The following is a 22,239-nucleotide window of genomic DNA, read 5'->3' as shown; positions in this document are numbered from 1 at the left end:
AGCAGTCCTGCCCGTGTTCAGCACCAGGCTGCCACGATGCTGAGGTGCTGGCGCACCAGCTGCGAGGACAGGGCGAGGCGCCGGGGCCTGCGCCCTGCAGGACACAAGATGGCTCCGGGGGCAGCACAGCCGCCCGCGGGCAGGTCAGCGGGGCGAGGGAGCCAGGCTCGCCCCAGGGGCGGGCGGAGAGGGGCGATGGGTGGGAGGCGGAGGGCCCGGACCCGACCGACGGCTGGGACCGGCCCCGTGCACACTCTGCTCGCGCAGGCGGCACCGGCCGGGGGGAGCAAAGCTGACGGGAAGGGGCTGCTCGGGGGGCGGGCAGCGGGACACCCGCCCCGCAGCGCCGCTCTCCCCGCCCGTGTCTCCCCCCCGCAGTCGGGCGCCCCGCCGCTGCCGCCCCGGGCACGCAGCCTCCGCGCTCCGGCGCGGTTGGTCCCTCCGCGCTGGCCGTAGCTCCTGAGCGGTGCCGGGAAGCGGCGGCGCGGCGCCTGCCGGGACATGTAGTGCTGGCGGCCGGGCCGCTGCATTGGCGCCGTGCGCTCCGGCGCGCCCGGGAACTACCGCCGGCGGCGGCCGCTGCCTGCCCGCGAGGATGGCGGCTCCCTTGGTGCTGGTGGTGCTGGTGGCCGTGACGGTCCGGGCCGTGCTCTACCGCTCCAGCCTCGCCACCTTCATCTCCGAGCGGGTCGAGGTGGCGTCCCCGTTAAACGCCTGGAAGCGAGGTGAGGCCCGGCGGGCCCGGCCCGCGGCGCCGCTCCCCCGGCGCGGCAGAATGGGCCGAGGCCCGCGGGGGTGGCGGCCGCCCGGGGCTGGGGACGCCCGGGGCCGGGAGCGCGGCTGCAGGCGGGCAGGGACCTGTCCCGCGCTCGGGGCACGGCCCCGCGGGGAGGGCCGCGCTGCAATCCCGGCGCTGGGGCCGGGCCTCTCCTCTCCCGGGCCAGCGAAAAGCTGCACCGAAACGGTCCGCGGCGGCTGTCCCCGAGGGAAGAGTGAGGGCTCGGCGGCTGCGAGGGGACGGGACGGGGCGGGGCGAGGGGCCGAAGCGGGGCCGCTGGCCTGGGTGCGCTTCCACGGACGGTTGGCGTCAGGCTGGCCGCAGAATGGAAGGGTGACAGAATCTGGCCCGGAAGGTGTAGTTTCCGCAGTCTTGATTGAGTCGCTTTCGTTAGGCTGTAACTACACAAGCACTGTTTCGTGGTGTGAACGCGACTGCGTGGTTCCCAGTTGGTGCAGAGATATTCACCGTTTCATCTTCCTTGTGCAGTTTGTGGCCCCACACCTTGTTACCAACATGATTCAAGTTCTCTTCTGAAGTCCGAGGTGCAGATTAATCAAGGCTTTTCGGTGGCATTCATCTCTGTAGCACCTGAGCCCATTAGGAACCTTAATTTATTTTAAAGACAGCCTTTTGGGAAAAATAATATCCAGTTATTATGCAGGTAAAATTATTTACAGTTTTAAGGTGGAAAATGGTGACCCAGAGTAATTAAGGTCGAAAGCATGAATGACCTGAGGCCTGTGCTCCAGTGTGTAGCACTTCACACATCATAGTTTCAAAATATAGCTCCCAAGAATTCCTTTGCAGCAATGGATACTTTCTAAATCTTACCTTAGAGCATCGAGGTAGGCATCTAGATAGTAAGGAGCACAATTAGGATCACCTTGAAAAGTCTGGGCTGTCATCATGTGAGAACTTCTCAGCAGAGACAGAATCTACTTCTCCAGCATACACCTGGACTGAGAACCTCTTGTTGCCTCCTGCAGTCTCCTGCCTCGTTTACCTCTGAAAAAAAGGGACCCGTGTCCCATAGCTTCTTTCACTGTGTATGCTGCTCAGTCCCCAGGGAACCTTTGTGCTCAGTAAGGTGGAGATCCTCTGGAAAAATGTGTGTACACTGCAGTGCAAGCTGTAATTACATGATTGCAAAGGATCTGAATTAAGGCTGCAAAATGTCAGGAAGTTTCAACAATGGATAAAACTTTTAGCTTTGCTTGGTAATACGTATTCATTTCTGCTCTTTTATTGTGGTTTTGGACCTTTCAGGTCCCTCTGCTTAGTTCAAATTCTGTATTATGTCATGATCTGTCCTCCTACAATTAAGTATTTCTTAAGCATAGATATCATGTATCGCATAGTAGGTGACTTAAAATCAGTATCATACACGTGATTTATATACAGCTAAGTAGAAAACATTTCAGCTGTGAAGTTTTTAGCTGAAACAAATAAATAGACTACAACTGACCGTTCAAGTACTAAAGGAATTTGCATGGTAGAAGTTAGGAAGCAGTCAATTCTATCTAGTTGTTGGCCTTGTGAGATTTTGTGTCACCCATTCAGATGGTGATTCAGTGTTTCTGTTCCCACATTACAGGATTCTAATGCCTGTGTTTTCTGTGTTTCAGTGGTTGAAGGATTAGCTCTGCTGGATTTAGGTGTCTCGCCATATTCTGGAGCTATTTTTCATGAGGTTGGTATGCATGCTTCATTTTAAATGTGACGTTTAAGTGGCATGTTTCTTTGTCTTACTGTTTGTCTTATTGGCAAAGGCTGGGGACTTGTCTTGTCCCAGAGACTTCAGAGAACTTGCAGTCGTGTAGTTGACTGTGCAACAGTTGTATATGCAGTGACTAGCACAATGAGCAGGTAAGAGTTCATCACAGAATAACTTGTTGCTGTGCAAATGATAGACATCGTAATATTTGTTACTGCATAAGGAGAGTCTGAAATAGGGGAAATCTGTAATAAGTAAAATACTCTGTTCACATCCAGATGTCTCTGTCAGCAGAAGCCAGACCAGGGAGGGACAGTGTCATTGTGAGTCTGAACATAATTTTACGGGTTAGCAGCATCTTCGGTTCCTGCATTTGCAGAAATACTAACATTAGCACAAGCATGCAGTACATTTATTCCTCATTTTGAAAACACCTCCTTCCTCCAGCCTTAAGCACCTGTAGGGGTTTGTGCCCTTGGAGTGGTCTTGTTGATACAAAGGTACACTCACACATAGTCGCACCTGGGGGTGAGGCAGATAATTCGTATACCACTGAAACTTGTTTCTCTTCAATAAATTCTCCTTCTTTAAACACTTTTTTTCCAAGACTGTGAATATTTTCCTATGCTTATTGATACTGTCACATTATTTTAAAAGTATTTCAAAATAAATATATTTGCTCGCAGTGAAGACTGAATTTACACCATGTAAATACAGTACTCCCAGATTAAGCTTTTCTGTCATAGGAATAATTCAGAAACATACTCTTCCTCTTACCCTAGAAGGGAAAAACCATGGGAGTAAGAGGATGATAGGACTGTAGTCCTAGTGCTTATTGTTTTTAACATGCTTTTGTTTTATAAAAGACTCACCTAAACAAGAGGCTAAGCAGTGAAACCAGCTTGGTAGTAAATACTTTCAGAAGTACCTGTAAACAACCTGAAAAAAATATTTTCTAAGGCTGATCTTTATATGGTTTCTAGTGTAACTCTACCACTATAGTAGTAGAATTGAAAAGTTGGAATAGAATATAATTTTCAAAGTTGATGGGATCTTTTATAAAGTGTATTGAGAACTTTGCAAGGAGAAAGACCAGTAAGTGTGTCTTGATTAATCACTTTACTCTGAAATAACAGCGTTGTAGAAGAGGCTAAGGAAAATGAGCTTTTGTAGTTTCTCATAGTACTACTTCATTTTTCTCATCGAATTGCCAGTTGTTTATCTGGACAGTGTTTGACATGGGTTTTGCTTCTGCTCTCTTTTAGACCCCACTGATAATATATCTCTTTCACTTCCTGATTGAATACGCAGAATTTGTGTTCATGGTAAGCACTCCTGGAAAGCTCCTCTTGAAAGGTCCCATTCTGTGAAATGCTGAGTATGACTTTCCTTTTATTCCTGCAAGAATCAGGGATCTTCATCCTCCTTGTCGTTCAGATTCCTGCTGAGCTCAGAGTTTAACTAGAAACACAGCTTTGCCTGTGCAAACCCACATTGTACATATTCCCTTTTTTTGAGTTCTTGGCTAGGTAAGTATCCCCACAGAAGGATGGGAAGTTGGCATTTGCTTTCAAATTTCAAAGGTTACCTCTTACAGATCAGGATATTTTGTCCTCCCAGCCTAATCCCGACATTGTTTTTCACTAAAACCCATTGCCAAACCCCAGGCCTGCAAAGAGAGCAAAAACGGGTTAGTCCTCCAAATGTCTCTTGCAAACTATTATCTGAGTTCTGCATAATTCAGAGGGATGGAAATCATACAGCTGGCTGCACATGCCACCTGGTGGAGCCTCCCTCCCCAGATCCCTGCTGGGCCTGTCTCCCCCTGCATCGCTTGTGCTAGTTGTGCAGATGACTGTACTGCTGCCTGGTACGTTTGGGACAGCTTAAGGCACTGTCATGCTGGATTAATGGCCAGGTGGGCTTAGCCAGCTGGGCACCGCCCCAGTGTTGCCTGTGCTTGAATTAGAACACTGATTCTATTACCCTCACATACTTCTTTCCATTAAAAATTTCTTTCCCCTTAATTCCCCATTCTCTTGCTTTGTAAATATTAATATCATTGATACAGCTCACGGCTTCAAGGTTAAGTGGTGATGTGTGAGCACAGTGTACAAATCAGCAATCTAGTGTTTTTAAAGCTTGTTTTTTCTTCTTGTGAGCCAAGTCAGATCAGAATCCTTATTCAGCATTTCAGTGCTGTCCAATATCTTTCTCTCCATTTGTTTATTTTACTTAGAGTCAGTCTGTCTGTGCCTTGGTTTTTTAGATAACTGATGTGCTAACTGCTGTTGCCCTTTACTTGGCCATCCGGGACTTCAACAAAGTTGTGGTAAGCTGGCTTGTTAGTGTTGCCTGGTCCTCGTCTCCCAGCAACTATAATTATCTTGTACCAAAGACAAACACCTGCCTGAGGGTGTAGTATCAACCAGTCCTTGTTGCAGTAGATCTGATCATATCTGGGTGATCAGTAAACATGGGCACTTAACGTGGTAAATGACTGAAGTATTTTAAGTTTTGTTGTAGCTGTAATACAGTATGAAATTAGTGTCTGTAGCTGCCACACTGCACTTGAACAATGATCACAGCGGTAGATACATTGATCTAAAAGGAGTATAGAGAATTTAAGATATTTGTGAGAGTGCAATAGCCAGTGAAATGCAGACAAGTCTAGGGTCACATACTCAAGAGGAGATGTGAGATTTTGGAACATGTACTGAAAACCCACCTTCAGTTGTGGCAGTTGTCAGCAGGCAGAATTTAATTACTGGACTATGGATTTGGCAAGACTTGAGCATGCTTTGCTCACCTCTGCTCCTGCTGCAATCTTCTGTACATTTTGTAGCTAGAGCCTGGAATGTTATAGCTTGAACAGCGTCTGTGTTTGCACACAGCATGAGTTAATACACAGATTGGAAATGTATAAAGGAAGGAATAAAACCTTTGAAGGATGCTGACGTGACATTCTGGTGATCAGGGTGAAAGTCTGACAGCAGATATTACTTGTTCCTTTCGAATTATAAGCACATGTATTTGGAGGTGAGTGATTCCTCCCAGCTCTGTATTATCAGTAGCTCAGAGAACTGCAGATGTGTAAAAACCTGCATGTGAGTTACTTTGCTCGTTGAGAATTTATTACCAGGATCTCTCTCCTTCTGCCTCATCATGACATAATTCAGTAGGTTAATAATTTAGATTTCTCTTTTGTTTCCATAGAGAGCATCATAGAATAAGATAGATTAAAGAGAGAGATTTTGGGTCCCTAAAGGAGATTTGGCATAGAGGTATTCCATCTTCAAAATAACAAAGACTGCATACTTCTGTGACTTGGTTTCTCAGGGGCTTGTATGTTGAACAATGAATTTATAAAGTCAGCTAAAGCCAGACAGGCTTTAGGAAGATTGGACGTATTAAACTCTAGTGTGGTGAATTCACTGGCAGCTGTGTCAAGAGCTAAACACTGGGAATTAAGGAAGTTCAAGTAAGTAGAGATTATCTGCTTTCTTCTGACTTCCACTTCCGTCGTTAAGTGCTTAGGAAAAGAGAGTGGGGGTTTTCTGTTGTTTGTACAACACCTCACATAACATGAGTTTTGCCTCATGTCCGGGGTTCATATATGTCTTACAGTAATGGAAATTCTGAGTAATAAGAAATAATGACTTTCCTCATCTGACAGTCTTTGGTCATTCTCCCTTGTTCAGTTCAAAAAGCAAAAGTTCCTAATAGAACTGGATAAGTATGCACCAGATGTGGCTGAACTCATCCAGACACCCATGGAAATGCACTACATCCCCCTCAAGGTAGCACTATTGTAAGTATTGCTTCTTGTAGGCTGCAGTATGCTGCTTTGGTTCCTCAGCTACCTCTGGGTTTTGTTTGTCTGATTTGGGGCTTCAACATTTGTGGACGGTTACGGTTTTTTTTCCCCCAAAAAAATTCTGAATTTCCTGTTATACATAAAAATCCCCCTAGCCCTGAATACCTAGTTTGAAAGTGAAAAACAGATGCTTTTCCAGATGTTTGTTGCCAAGACATAAATTCACTCAGGCTCTCTAAGACACGCTCAACAGCATAAGGTATTATTCATTAATTTGGTAGCAAGAATGTTGTATCCGCACGGATCACGTTCTCATTTATTTGCCTGTATGCTAATGTTATCAAAATTGATTCTATGCCTCCCAAAAGTCTCAGGTGTCTTTTCAGAAAAGTTAGGAGGATTTTTGAGCAGCTGGACAAAATGTTTGCTGAATATCACAACTTCAAGCATTGCTTATAACAATTCAAAGATATTTGTCTTCTTAAGTTGTCATCTTAATAATGTCATGTCTTGGTGTTCCTCTGTATACTAAACATTTTTTTTATTTTAGCAAACTTCAGCTAAAATAAATAGTATGCAAGCAAGGTACTTAATGTCAAAGAATTATTTTTTCATTGAGATTTTTTTCTTTGACATATATTATTATCTTAATTATTCTGTGTCAGAGAGAGATTAGTTGTTATTTTTTCTTATTTTTGTATGAATTTTGTAAAATGGTAAGAAAGGTAGAGTTGTTAAATTGCAGACTGTTTTGTATTTAACATTGTTGCCCATTACCACAGGAAAGTTGGCTTAAATTGTACCTACCCTGCTGTAGGCTGTCTCTCTGGAAACACAGAAAAAGGCGGACTGGGACTCAAAGAAGTAGGAAAAATGTGAAGAGATAACTAGGAAATCATCAACCCTGTCTACTCACTCTGATGATTGATCTAGTTATTAGCAAAGTTGATTGATACATTATCTTGCTTACTGTATTGGTAATCCTTCCAAATGTTTTTCTGTCCTTTGAATTTAATTAAATGAGATTATTATAATTCTCCTGGCATCCTTACTAACAAAGTGTAGCTGTATTCTGGAAGGTAAAATTATTCAGAGTTTGCTGTCTTTCCACAATTCCAATTAAAATATGCAAGATTTTCATAACTGGAAGGTTTTGTGCTTAGATCATGCCGTGGTGAACATAAATGATTGCTCTGCCATAGCAGGAGTGTGCAGGTGCAGTTGGGTTGGGGGAAACTGCTAATGTCTCAGGATTTGTTTCCATCTTGCTGTCTTCTTGATTGTAATACTTCTTCAGAGCCAGTAGATGCAAGTAGCAGAAAGAGTTTACTTTGGACTCAATAATCCTAGGTCTGACTGAGTAAATGCGCAGTGTTTCTGCAAAGCAAGAAACTGTTTTGGTAGTAATTTTCTAGGATAGAACTTTCATTTTAGACATCTTCCAAACTGTCTTCTTTTCTCCCATGTGCTCCCTGTGGGCACGGTGTCCCAGGCTACAATTCAAAGATCTGGTTTTTGCTCCAGACTGAGAACTGAGTTAATTTGATCATGAGAGGATCCCATCAAGTGTAAATAAACAAAAAGAAATGGGAAAGTGCATCTGTTTTTTCCTTTGAACATCTCTTTAATTAGATGCTCTGTCTTTCCAATGTAACTTGAGCTTTTCTTTTTTTCAGCTATCTGTTAAACCCATACACTGTGATGTCTTGTGTGGCAAAGTCCACCTGCGCCATCAACAATACTGTCATTGCATTCTTCATTTTAGCTACAATAAAAGGTAATGAATGAAGAAAAAATGGTACTTTATGAATTTATAGAAAGACTAGAAAAGTGGCAGAAATTAAATCAAGGTGGAACTTATATGATTGCTACAAAGATCTCTGTGAAACACAGCAGAAATGGGACTGGAACAAAGTTCTACCTGAAATCATAAGATCAAGAGACTTTATAGTCAAATCAAAACTTACTTTCACCTCAGTGTACCTAGAAGTTTTATCTCTAAAAATTGACTCCATTTCCTGGATGACTTAAAATAGTTTTCTGTTTATGAAAATGCATGTCTGTGTGTAGGAGGATGTTATGCTCTGCTGCTCTTATTTTTTTGTACATAAATATGCACTTAAAGTGTTGTAGGCAATTTATTTTCAAAGTGTGTCTTTGAACTTTATTCAAAAGCGAGCAGTTGCCTGCAGCTGTTATTTGGATTTCATTCACAGTTGTAAGTTTGGTTTGAAATTGGCTAATTGAGCTTTGGGGAAGCAGAAACAGTAACCAAAGACTCATACTGGCACAGTTGATTATGACAGAATAGCTGTTTCATTCATTTTGTGCATAATACCAGGTTTCTGTTTCTTTTATGACTCCCCAGTACTAAAGTCTCTTAGCATATGTGATTTGTACTGTCACAGAAGTTTTAGGAGTTCTCTGCTGCATCAGGGGAAAGGTCAGTCTGATCTCTCGTCTCCAGCGGTGCCCAGACCCAGACATCACAAAGAAAGCTGATATAGATTGGTTTTGTTAGTGTTTCCAGAAAAAGGTTTTCCTCCAATTACCAATTAATTGAGGCAGGAGGGGTTTTGGTTTAAAAGCAAATGTGTGGGATCCGTTTAGTTAAACTGTCCAGTCATAGACAAAACTGTAGTGACTGTCCCCTGTGTTTTCTCCCTCATTGGGAGTGTGGCAGCCTCTAGTTTTAAAGTGGGCAAAGAATGGATATCAGATTATGACTGATTTCTGGGTACCAATTGTTTAGATCTTGATAAAATAGAGGATAGGGAGGTTTCTGTCTAGGAGAGTGTAGTTGAAGAATGGAGAAGGTTCATCACCAGGTAATCCTATATTTTCCCCTTTCAGAAGGTGAAAGCAAAAGTTTACTGAGTGGTGTCAGTAGGCTGACAGTGTGATGCACTGAGTCAGGATTCTTGCTGTCTGAGCTGTGTTTTCATAGATGACTTCCATCAAGCAACATAAACCAAAGCTGTAACCAGGCTGCTTACTGCACTGGGTGCATGTATTTTTATTATTTAACCTGGGACCTCTTGGACTTGATTTCTGGTGTTGGTAGTTGGGCAATGTCAGTAGTCAGCACTTAGCTCAACCTGAGACACCTCAGATAAATGCCTTCTTCAGTAAAGGCATTCATATTTTTAAGACCACTTGAAAAAACTGTGCTAATCCTTTCTATGCCTCAGTATTGGTATCTGTAATGTAGGGCTAATGCTACTTCATTCCTTTAGCTGCTCTCTTTCACAGAGCTTTGCTGAGGACCCTGACACATTCTGGTGACGAGGTTATCCAGCATGCTCAGTGTAACAGTTGTTTCATGTGGATATGACTTCAGTGAATGCATTCCCATGCATAAACAGCAGTCTGTACATAGACTGATTTACACCAGTCTCTTTCTGTATGTGAATGGTAGGAGATATAAACCAGTCAGTGGTTCTTGGTTCTTTCTTGTGAGAGAATTACCTTGGTATGAGTCATTCTCTATTCAAAATGTAGTTAAGAAAAGGACACTCGAGGACACATTCTGCTAAAAACACCTTTAAGTGGTGTTTGGATAGTTGCAAAGCCCCTGCAGAGGGTTATGCATTTTTTCCCATTTGGATTTCCTGTCTGTAAGAATGTTTATATTAAATGTTCCTTACAAATGAACTTTTTTTTTTTTTCTCTTTGCAGGTAGTGCCTTCCTCAGTGCTGTGTTCCTGGCCTTAGCAACATACCAGTCACTCTACCCTCTCACATTGTTTGCTCCAGCACTCCTTTACCTTCTACAGGTATATGATTTCTAACTGTTGGTACCTGTCATCTTGTAGCTGTGCAGAGAAGTCATTAGCTATTGAGAGGGTAGTTGGGCAAGTCCTGAGTTTCAGAAAAAGTGACTCTCCTCAAGCCATGGAAAGTTTGAAGCCTTAATGGGGATGCCTGTGCATAGAGAGAAGGGAGAGAAAGTCATCTGCAGAACTGGCTGATGTTTAGGTTGCCTGAAGTAAGTGCTGTTCTTTGTGTTGTGTGAATAGCAGTGAGGATTTTAGACCTGGAGAATTTCCTTTGCACTGACATGGATCAGTGAGCTGTGTTTGAATGAGGAGCTTTATGTCTGAACCACTCAAACTTGGAAAAGCTGATTTGGAGTTTAATGGCAAAAGACATGTGCTTGTGAAAGTGGCTGGTTGTCCTTGGCCTTCATCCCTCCACATTAACTATACCTCTGAATGCCAGCAGGGCTGACCGTGATCGTTCATGGGTACACAGTGCCTCAACAGACAGACACTGCTCTGGGCAGAATAGACCAGCAGTAGGCTGGTAGGCACAGCTGCAGGCAGGGGTAGGGTTTAAAGCTGAGGCAGCTGTTTGACAGTGAGTGGATTCATCCCTGGTTTGACTGCACACTTCCCACTGGTCCCTCTCTTAGCTCTTGTGCTGATGTAAACAGTGTAAGTAAACACTGTAAACAGTAACTTAACTGAGAGTCCAAATTATAATACACTTAATGATCATTTGCTAGTCTTATTCTGATAGGGGAGCAAGGTGAGGCTGTGACCACTAGCCAAAGACTCTTACCCCAATTCACTTGGTGATCGTTTTCATTATTTTGCCATTCTGAAAGTCCTGCTGTTGGGTGTTGCACTAGTCTTTCTTGACTGCTTCTATCCTGTCTCCCTCACGATTTTTATAGCTAATCTTTGTTTCATTAGAGTCTATTCTCAAATCTCTGAGCTTCAAAAGAGAACAGAGAGTAGTTCTAGTCCATTTTCTTTCCCTGACTATCTGACATGAATGTCTTTTTTTTTTTTTTTTTTTTCCCCAGAAATGTTGGTATTATTATTACTCTTTGCAAGACAAGAACTTCTGCAGATTTGGTGTTGCTTTTTCAATTTGATAATTTTTAGGAGCATTTACTTCACATACTTTATATTTTGGTCTCCTTTGTTCTCTTTTAACTTTAGTCAAAATAAAGTGGCAGTCAAGTACAAGCATTATATCCACAAGCAACAAGTGCTTTGATATGTGAATGCCTAATTTGCAACTTGTAGGGGAGATTGTGCTAGTGTGTGTTCTTTTATCCAGATTTATAAATGAACTTTTCTGCATTCTTTGTGTAGAATTAAATAACTTTTCTCCAGCAGTTTCCAATCAGTCCTGCCAAAAATCCTTGGTAAACTTGCTTACATTGTTCCAGCAAGTAGCATTAAACACATTATGAGAAAACAGAGCATGCTTTACACAGACAGAGCCCTCATCAGTTAGAGCTGGCTCTCTGTACATCTGCCAGTGTAAACCCTAGCACCAAATGGAAAGGCTACATCACTGACTGGGAGCTGCAGAACTCTGAGCAATTCCTAAAGGTGTTTGGCCCTGTGTGTATATTAGTCTTTACAAATGCAGTTAGGGAACCTCTTGGAGTGAGATACCCATATGTCGTGTTATGTGAGCAGGGCTTGTGGCTGACCTGTCAGTACATGTGGTAGTGGCAGGACAGCAGCAGTTGTCTTTGAGGAGACAGCCTTTTAGAGGGGCTTCTTTGTGCTTAGGAACCCACTGGATGTCCTCTTTCCCTGATTTCAGCAGAGCATGAGTGCCAGGCCGTGTGGTGGAGACCTGGCATCACAGAGTGGCGGGTCATGGAGCAGGGCTCCGGGTCCCTCAGCGATGTGGGTGCACGCAGCAGTACAGTAGTGCAGACATCTAAGATACAAGTGCAGCTGTGAGGATGTGTGTGTAAATCTTACACTGATCACATGAGACGACTCGCTGCAAGCAGAAATGACCAGCTTAGCTACTGTAGTTCTGGAAATATGTGCAATGTGTATTACTTAATTGGCCAGAGTGAAGAACATCAAGCAAATCGTGCTCGAAAGCTATTTTCAGTGCCATAGTGCCAGTGTTTGCTTTCTTTCATCAATTTAAAATTATGTTCTGAACACTTAAAACTTTATTGGGACTTTCCAACTGATGAGGAATATCTGCCTTCTTGTATTTCATTTTCAGCGTGAATTCATACCAATAAAACTGAAAAGTAAAAGCTTCTGGCTCTACACCATGCAGTATACAGCCCTGTACCTGTGCAGCCTGGTGGTCATCATCTGCCTCTCCTTCTTCCTCCTCAATTCCTGGGATTTTATCCCATCTGTTTACGGGTTTATGTAAGTATAAGGATTTTTACTGTTTTTTTCTGTCTAGCCCCACCATGTTGTTTCTTGTGCATCACACACAGCTGCCCCACTCCCTGTCCTAAGGAGCATGTGATCTGTGATTTTACTGGCAATGCAAGAAAAGAAATGGTGTGTGAAGGAGAGCAGTCATTAGCCAACTTCTGTTAATTAAGTAACAGCAAGAATTAGAGAGGACAGGAAATGTTTTCCACTGAGTTGATTGGAAATGGATTTGATTGTTGAGCTACCATGGCTGTGAAATTTTCATCTCTGGATAAATGTCTGCTTGGGAACAGTTTAAATCCTTCAGGGGCATAGGATGAGTCAATTTTCTCTTGAGGTTTTCACCCCTTTGGTTTCTCTTCCACATATTTAAAATACAGATCCTCCATCCAGTAGCACACAATGGTTGATTAATGTAACAGAAGAAGGGCAGTGAAAAACAACCGTTTAAAAAAGTTACCTTGACTTTTCTTTTCAAATTTCAGCCTTTCTGTTCCAGATCTGACACCCAATATTGGCCTTTTCTGGTACTTCTTTGCAGAGATGTTCGAACACTTTAGTCTTTTCTTCATATGCGTATTTCAAATCAATGTGTTCTTCTACACCATTCCCTTGGCAATAAAGCTAAAGTAAGTATGTTTCTCTGATAGTGTTTTTACTCTCAGTTGTCTGGTGGAAGCTTGTAAGGCTGGTGTCAGATGCCTGGATCTATAAGCCTGAAAAAGATAGGTTTTTCAACAGGGCCTATCCTCCTCATTTCCCGAAGTTTCAATCTCTGTTCCTTTTAAGCAGAGTGAGTTGGGCTCTGCTGTGCAACAGATGTGTTACAGGCATCAAAAGAGAGAGCAGGAATTTAGCCTATAGAGGTGCCTGCTACCTGCCAGCATAAGCCAGTGTAGTCAGAAAGCAAGAACTCTTGGCTGGAACTTCAGGTTCTTTATTGTCAGAAAAAAAGTGAAAACTTGGGGACATTCTTAGCAAACTGCACTGATGTTACCCTTCTTTCTTGTGAAAAAACCCATTAACATGCTTGGATTCTCAGTGAGCTTATCCTGATGACTTGGAATGGGTACAGATACCATGACATACCAGAGGGATAACTATGGGCTGCTCCAAATAACCCTCAGAGAGGAGGTGCTGATGGCTTTTCAGTGAATGACAGAGCCCAGATGACCAACTGTTTAAATGTATGTTGAGTTGAGGCACAAAGTTCCTGTGTGAGAGCAGTGAGCAGATGCGCACCCCCTTACACTGCTGCTCTGCAGAGCAGCTCAGTCTACCCCACCCAGTGGCTCGTTTGGAGAGAAAAGGGGTGCGAGAGCCTCTTTGAGCCTATCCTATAGTACATTTGTGTCCTTGCTGATATTTTCCATTCTATGCTTCTATTTATTTCCAGTTTCCAGAAGCCCTACTGCATCCTCTTATCCTTTGTGTCTTTTCCCTTCTATAGAGAACACCCTGTGTTCTTCATGTTTGTCCAGATCGCAATAATTTCTATCTTCAAGTCCTATCCCACTGTGGGAGACATTGCGCTGTACATGGCCTTCCTTCCAGTCTGGAGCCACCTTTACAGATGTAAGTTCTTTGTGTTTGATTATTGCTTATCTGGAATGGACAAGGGCCTGTCCAATAATTGTCACCACTAAACCAAACTAGGCCCATGTCCGCAGGCTCTTGTGGCCTCCTTGGGGTGTGTGGAAGGAGGCTTGATTTTTCTGGTGATCGCTAATGTGTCTTTAGGACTAGAGCTGAAATTAGTTGAGGGGGGAAGTTTCACTTGTACCTTCCCCTTCACTCCAAGTTGTTCTGAAGATTAACTTTTTTGTAAGAACCTTTTACAGTCCTGCACAAGGGATGTGGCTTATTTAAAGTACATTGATTCTTCGAATGCTTCACTCCCGTTTAAGGCTGTGTAATTTGAACACTGCACCTTGTAGTGGTTAGTTGGTTTGCATCTGCTTGTTTGCTTAGAGCGAAAGTAACTGAATTACTCCAAGCAGTGGTCCATTTTTTTCTTAAATGCTTCATAAAGAACCTCTTTAGCTCTTTAAATCACCAGAGAGCTTCCTGATGATTTTCAAACTCAGTCTCTAGAACCTGCTACACTGGGGATATTTGGAAGTGCTGTGTTTTTCCTGGTGTTTCTTGCCTAAACCAGCTGCATTGACCAACCCCGCCAGGTTGTCTGGGCCTTTTACTGCAGTCTTCTCTGACCCAGGCCAAGTGTGTGGGCAGCTCGCCTGCCTGATGTCAGGACTCAAGAGATTTGAAGACCTGTTAGTTTCTAGGCTATATTAGGCTCTATTAGTTCCAGACTAAAGAAAGCTAAGGCCAAAGCAGCTGTGATGAAATAGGTCAGGAAGCCCCAGGCTAGCTGCGAGCATGCTGCAGCCGTAGCAGATGACGTACTTCTGAGAAACCCCGCTCCAGCATAGATCAGCTGCACGTTCCAAGCAGGCAGATAAGGGCACTGTCACCAGTGAGGGGGGTAGTCATGTGTCATGTGTTCCCACCCCACGGTGAGTGAACAGAAGTTTAAAAAGATAGCTGTGAACAGGTTTGGATGTGACCATGCTCTTGAAATGTCAGATAGCTCCCTTCAGCTGCAGAATGAGTGGGACTCTCGCTTACCTTCAGAGACACTGGCTGATCTATAGACAAGCACAGCAACACAAGAGCTGGGATGAATTATAATACTGCTGCCAAAGGACAAGCATAAATAGTTCACAGAAAACAAAATCTTTTCTGGCCTAACTCTTTTAGACAAATTTGTGCTTGGTTTTTGTCCATCTGACACATACTCACACAGACTAATGGATTCTGGCCACACTTGTACCTCCCAAGGTCCTGTGTTTGTCAACGCATTTGGCCTATACGAGTTTCTTCTTTTATGGTGCTTTCATTTCCTTACCACCTCCTGAGAAAGTATCTCTTTTCCTATGGCCCACAAGTTCATTTTTCTCCTTTGTCATCAGCTTGGCAAGACTAGGGAATGGCATACTCTGCTCTCTGAATCATGATGCTGATGGAAAGGCCCTTCTCCAAACTGCCAGTTACTGTAGTGTAGACACCAACAAGCCAAAGTCCTCCAAGAAAGAGTGTTTGGAAGTAGGACCTAGAAGGAAAGAGCTACACATGAGGATTTGACGCTCAAGCAAAAGAAGAACTATTTATTTTAAAGGGAAATATAGTGGATTTCTTCTAAAATAAATTGATTAATTCTTACTAAAAAGTTAATTCTTCTAAAGAGTTAACTCTGAATTCTTATAATAATTATAATTAATTATTATAAAAATATTGATTAATTATTATAAAATGAAATTATTAAAGCAGGCTGTGAAAGGTTATTGGAGGGAAGTATGCATTGGCAAGCACCTCTCCCCCACCCCACATACCCTAAACACCGTTGCTGGTTGCGTGAGCACGGCTGCTCAGTAAAGCATCATTTTAACAGCTTGGTTTTCTTTTGCAGTCCTCCGGAACATCTTCATCCTCTCATGTGTGCTTGTTGTCTGCTCCCTCCTGTTCCCCGTTCTGTGGCATCTGTGGATTTATGCAGGAAGTGCCAACTCGAATTTTTATTACGCCATCACGTTGGCTTTCAACATAGGGCAGGTTAGTGGTGTGAGGCAAACCGGGCTGCGCTGTGGGTGGGTCACTGCCTCAGGGGTCCTGTCAGCAGCAGTGAATTCTGCAGGATGTGTCTGGCACTTTGCAGCCTCTGTAGTCCTATACAGCAGCCTCCTGCCTCTCCTTGCTCCAGCTGAACTCTGCCTAGTCGTTACCTTCTGGCACACTAATGGGAAAGAGTTCTTGTAGTATTTGAGCTGTAGCTTAACAATCCAGCCAGACTGTACTGCAGGGTTACGCAGTCTGTGACTTGATAGCAGAGGAAAAACATCTCGGTATGGCAGGACTAGGAGCACCCATGAATAGAGAAGGTGAGCTAAGAGGGGAAGTGGAAAAAAACATGGGGCAGCAGCAGTGGGGCCAGACGACAACCAAATGAGAACTGCCTGTACATGGGGTTGTGGCACCAATATTTCTGAGCATTATACCTCACTGAAACATGGTGTTACGGACATGTGCAGGGTCCCAGTCTTGCCAGGGCTTGCTCTCGAGGCCATTCTAGATACATGACTTTTCACTAGCCTTAGGGAGAACAGAGCCTTGCACCCCTGGAGGACTGGATTTGATGTACACGGTTGTTACAACCTTTTCTAAGTCCTTCCTCTACTCTCTGCTGTTATGTGCCTAAGCCCCGGGGCAGTTTCACATGTGGGTGAGCAGAATGTTCATTTCATGTTAAAGTTGCTTTTATTTTGAATGTGCCCCAGCCATTTATGTTTGTCTTCTAAAACTAGAGGAGCAGTTTTGCCAGGGGCTGAAAATCACCTGCTTGTACATCCCCCCACGCCCTTGATAGATGGAGATAAACACCCATTTCTGTACAAGCAGAAAGACTCCATGCAGTGTGGCATGACGGATTAGAGATACACTACTGAGAAGGTCTTAAAGGAAATTGAGAGTGGTTCACTAGCTCTCTAACTACATGTCTTGCTATGGAATGAAAGGAATAGTAAAACTTTAATTAGAGGTGACAGGTGTGGATATTCTAAGAGGATTTTATTTTCTACCTGAGAAAGTCGTAGCAGATCCTGCAAGGTCTTGTGCTATTTGTAAACGCAGGCAAAGCAAAAATCTACTTTCTGATTTCTGTGTGAGACAGAACTAGCCCTCATCCCTACTAACCTCAGCTCTTTCTTTTCCCATTAAGACCTCTTCAGAGAAGTTCAGTTAAAAGTAAAATCAACCATATTGATACAGCATGTTAGTAGTCGGCCATGGTGTTCAGCAAAACAAGCAAAGAGAATAAGTGTGGATGTTTTCACTCTCCCTGGGCAGATCTACCTTTTTGTATCTGTTCTTTGCACTTTGACCTCAGCAGTCTGCATCCCTGTTTCTCTGCCCCTCAGTCTCCATGCAGTCCTCCATATCCTCCCACCTTGCCACTGAACCTTCCCCACAGCAGGTGTATTTAACAGTAACCCAAGCAGGCTCTGGCTGGTGGCCTGACCCCTTCCCTCCATCCCCTTAAGCACTGCAGCACTGCAGGTGAGGCAGTGTGCCGGAACTGTGCATTAAACGGGCGCCTGGACATTAGCACAGTAACTCTGAGCTTGATCTAGCACTTTCCACTCTGTGAGCTGTTTCCAGACAGAGGAGGTCAGCATTCCTGGGGAAGGGTGGCACTACAAGGGGCTAAATCACAAATGGCACTGCTGAGCCTGCTCTTAGAGCAGCCGGGCCTGCCCCCACAGAGAGAGCTTGCCCAAGGTGACTGCTTTAGAGAAACCACTGAGACCCACTCTTGAGTCCTTGGTGCTTTTAGTCAGGGGAGCAGTCACACTGTGACACCTCAGTACAACCAAAGTGGGACTGAGGAGGGGAGGGACCTTGTGATTTCCATGTTGGGTTTCCATGTTCACTGCAGTTTTCTGGAAGTCACTTCAGTTGTGATTTCACACTACAACGTGCCGGTGGCAATACCAGCCTAAGGTCTGCTCATCTCCTGAGAGACTTGGGACAGTGCCAGCGTCTCTGTGCATGGCAGCATGCCCTGACCTGCATCAGGGGAGGATGGGGGGATAGCCAGCTCTGTGCACCACTTAAAGGGAGACAGTGTGCAAATGTACACAGAGTGGGCAATGACAGCACAGGGGCAGGAAGGAGATGCAGAAGTGGTGGGGGTGAAAGAAGTGCTTTTACCTGGTGTTGCTCCCGGACATTGTACTCTGAAGCCACAGCCTTAACATTTCAGCTCTTCACCCCTTAGCCTAGTAAGCATTATTTTATTAAACTGCTGAAGCTTCTGTTTGCTAAAGCTGACCTGGGGAGCTGTGGTATTTCCTCTCCTTCTTACCTTTTCTGAGCAGAAATGGCAGTTGAAAACCGATCACAATTGAAAAGTGCTCAATAGCATTCAGCAGCAGGAGACTTTCAGCATCTGGGTTGAGCTGCGTGATGGTGCTTGCATGGAAGAAGTCCTGTGTGTGGGGCTGAGATGGTCTGTAAAGCTGTGGCACAGACAGACCTGCTGTTGTCATGTATTTTGGCCAGTTTATAAAGCCACTGTCTCCTTAGCAGAGGGGTCTGTGAGAACACAGTGGTTGTGCAACAAGTAGATTAGTTTAAGTCTCCCTTAGCTTAATACTGCAAGTCAGTGGACAAGGAGTGTTCACAGGATCAGTGTCTCCTCTCACAAAGTGTAATGAACAGCCTAAGAACTTCTTAAACCCTTTCAGCATCTGTCACAAACACGTGTCTTTTTATTCCTTGTTCTGAAGCATCACTGATGTGTCTGAACATCTCACTTCTGCAGATCCTGCTCATCTCAGATTATTTCTATGCCTTCCTCCGGCGGGAGTACTACCTCACTCATGGACTCCATTTGACAAGGCAGGATGGGACAGAGGCCATGCTTGTTTTGAAATAAGGATTGTGCCCACCATTCCCTGGGACATGGACCACTCTGAGGAACATGCAAAGCTTGGGGTATGTGGGGTGGGTGGGGAAGGCTCCCTGAATAAGGTCTGACTTTGGGAATGATACCTACTGAAAGAAAGGGCTGAGATTCTTCTGGGAATACCCTCCTGAACCTCTGTGTGCTCAGTGCAGAGACTGTAAGAGCTACAAGTAGAGCTGCAGTGCCTCCGTTGGAGGATCTGCCTTCTTCCCTCAGCTCTGCTTTTCACTGCGACCTCAGCCACCAACTCTGGGCAGTCCAGCAGGAGCTGGAGAGAGTCTCTGAGATAAACCAGGGCTGAATCTCTGGCTCAGAAAGAGCTCAGACCATAAACTACTATCACTGCTTCTTGGAGATGTTTGCTTCTCCTGGAAATTTCCCTTCACTGCTTTGACCAGTAATGCTCCTGCCTGTCACAAGGCAATCTCTGGGTACCTGGTGCCTAAGCTCTGGCTGCAGGTGACATTTCTTGGTTCTACTGTTGTGGGATTTGGAACAATCACATGTGCTCAGGCGCCGTGGGTGCTTGTGAAACCAGTGGCTGACCAAGGATGAATGACCTGTTGGAAGGAGGACGGCTGGTGCTGCTGCCACAGGTAATACATGATCTTGGCACTCAAACACTAGTAAGAACTGGAACTCGAGTGAAAGCAGGAGCAGAGTGGTACTGGGTAGCCACTGTGTCCATTGAAGCAACACAGTAACTTTGATGTCAGGAGCTGCACAGCGGCATTACAGGGTCTCAGGAGAAGGAACACTGCTGTGAAGATCGACTCCTGCTACTCCTTGTTTTGGTGGGGTAGCAAAGCTGGGCAGGGATTACATGTACCATTGTGATTGCTTGGGACAGCAGCCTGGACCTAGAATGACCAAGCTGCCTGCCTGAGCCAGGGATGAGGAGGTGTCAAAATCTCCCCTTTAAAGCTTCGGACCAAATCCAGGAGGATGCTCATCCACCACTGTTGCAGAGTTGGTGGGCTCTGGCTGTTCCACAGCTACTTAACACTACGGGATGTGCACTTCCCCATGTTACCCCCTTGCAAGTAGTGATGGTGTCCTGTGGCTGTGTGTGGGGGGCTCTGCTGGAGCACGGCCCCTTGGTGCCCCCGTGGCTCCCTCTGTGCTCAGACCTGCTCACCCAGGGGCTGCTGCTGCCCCTGTGAATGTGACCCACTGGGGCGAGCCCACCGCTCTGGCTTCCTGCTCTGCTGGTTGCCTGGTGGCACAGAGAAGTTGTAATTGCAGTGTGAAAGCCCTCCCGCTAGTGTCGGGGCAGCAGGCAGCCAGCTTCCCCCCTCATCCCAAGAGAAACCCGAAGGGCTGGGAATGTGACAACATCGAAACCAAACTGCACCTGGTACAGAGCAACTGAGAGACCGATGTGCCCAGGCAGTTGTGTGAACAGCTCTTCTTTCTTTCTGCACAATTAAAACTTTTGCCTTATTGCACTGCTATTAGCGCTTTGGGGGGGGGTTGCTAATCCGAGCCCAGCTCAGCCCCCCACTCCGGCAGCCCTGGGCCTCCAGCCACTGTGGGGGCACGCAGGCAGGGCTGCTCTGCCTGCTGGCTGTGTGGCATGTCAAGGAGCATAATAAACCGTGCAAGTTCTGAACAACTCATGTGCTCAGGGTTTGGGAGGGGCAGTGAAGATAGGGGGGTGACTCGAGCGAGTGGGACCTCTGGGAGGCACCAATAGGCACATGGAGGGGTTGTGAGGGGACTCTAAAGCAAACACTGGGGTCAGGAGGGAAAACAAGTGGCCCTGGGGCATCCCAAAAGGCAAACAAGACATCTCTGGGGCATGCTGAAACCCACTCCAGTTTTAGGCAGTGCAATTCAACCCCACAGCAGTGTGGAAGAAATTAAGAGGGTGAACAGCTGGGGATATCTGTGTGCTTTCCATTTTACAGGCCCCCTATTCCCACAGTGTAGAAAATAATTCAGCCAGCAGGAGGGAGACGATGCTGACAGGGGGTGGCAGGACTGAGCTGGCTCCATCCTCTGTCTCCAGCTGCAGAAATTGCTCCTGTGACTGTGCCCAGGGCCCCACTCTGCCCCCCACCAGCCCCCGTGCTGGCTCCATCCAGCTCTCCCAGGGAGCAGGTCCCAAAGTTGGACTCAAAAATTGGTCCTGAGAAGTAACGGTGCGAGCACTGAGGAGTGGAGGAAGAGCAAGGGGCAGAGTTGTGTGTACAGGTATGAACAGGGCCAGGGCAGGAGCAGGGACAGGGGGTGAGGCAGGGGCAGGGACAGGAATGGGCAAGGGGCAGTGAAGGGATAAAGAAAGGATCATGGCAGGGTCAAGGGAGAAGGGTCAGGGGCAATGCCGGGACAGTGCAGTGGTGATGACAGGGACAGGGGCTGTGTAAAGGACACGGATGGAGGCACTGGCAGGGTATGGAAAGGGCAGGACCAGGGATGGATGTTGAGGCAGCAGCAGGAACTGGGCAGGGGCAGGGATGGGGCAGAGGAAGGGATGGCTGCCCTACGGCAGCTCAGGGTGCCCCACCCTGTCTCCTGAGCAGGGGGTGGGTCCCAGGGGAGGCTTCTGGGGGCTCCTGGCCCATCCAGGGCCCTGCCAGAGGCCAAGTGCCAGCCGTGCTGGGCACCAGGATCCCCTACCCTCCCGCTGCCATCCTGGGGCCACCGCTGCCATCAAGGCCTGGTGGGGACAGTGGAGCTGGCACCCACCCACGGGGGCAGCCAGGGCCAACGGGGCTGCAACAGGCCCTGCCATGGAGGGGAGGAGAAACCCCCGAAATGCCTGCAGTGGGGCCAGGGCCTGGGACAGGTCACTGTGGCTGTTGTGCCACCATGCAGAGCACAGGGAAATGCCTACATTGGCATAAATAGGACATTGTTACGGTTGGGCCCACAGGCTCATGGCCATACTGGGGGGGCATCAGTGGGAAGGGGACACACTGGGGCACTGCAGCCTCTCCCTGGTTTGCAGGAGCTTCTCTATCGGCGTCTGAGGTGGGGGAAAGGGGGCGGGTCTTGGCCAGGGCTTCTCTCTTCTGCAGCCACCAAATCCCTTCTTGGTTTGAGTTCAGAGGGAAACTGAGCTCCACGCAACCACTTGCTCACCTCCCCCACCCCCACCCCCCCTCAGGACTGGGAAGGAGAAAAATGAAGTAAAAGGCCTGAAACTGAGAAAAGGTAGAGAGGGATGATTCACCCTTTATGGTCATGGGCAAAAGACAGACTCCTTAGGGGAAGAAAAAGAACAATTTAACTCAAACA

The 22,239-nt window shown here is 45.9% G+C and overlaps 1 protein-coding gene across 3 annotated transcripts; it reads left to right on the top strand.

The window, feature by feature from the left end:
• Positions 1 to 550: 550 nt before the first annotated feature.
• Positions 551 to 20,578, top strand: PIGU (phosphatidylinositol glycan anchor biosynthesis class U). Of its 3 annotated transcripts, none has more exons than XM_074920015.1 (12): positions 551 to 725; positions 2,407 to 2,471; positions 3,761 to 3,820; positions 4,765 to 4,827; positions 6,197 to 6,306; positions 7,989 to 8,089; positions 9,991 to 10,088; positions 12,304 to 12,458; positions 12,956 to 13,099; positions 13,921 to 14,045; positions 15,943 to 16,085; positions 18,853 to 20,578. In XM_074920015.1, exons 1-12 carry the CDS (start codon positions 596 to 598, stop codon positions 18,964 to 18,966), a joined length of 1,308 nt encoding a protein of 435 aa, XP_074776116.1. In that variant the 5' UTR covers positions 551 to 595; the 3' UTR covers positions 18,967 to 20,578. The 3 variants fall into 3 exon arrangements, with proteins under 3 accessions (XP_074776116.1, XP_074776117.1, XP_074776118.1); XM_074920016.1 differs by lacking the exon at positions 551 to 725 and adding an exon at positions 818 to 1,442; XM_074920017.1 differs by lacking the exons at positions 551 to 725; positions 2,407 to 2,471 and adding an exon at positions 2,549 to 2,647.
• The last annotated feature ends 1,661 nt before the right edge of the window (positions 20,579 to 22,239 follow it).

This window comes from Athene noctua, chromosome 16 (genome assembly GCF_965140245.1).
Source record: "Athene noctua chromosome 16, bAthNoc1.hap1.1, whole genome shotgun sequence".
NCBI classification, from domain to species: Eukaryota; Metazoa; Chordata; class Aves; order Strigiformes; family Strigidae; genus Athene; species Athene noctua.
This window is presented reverse-complemented; position numbering and strand designations above follow the sequence as displayed.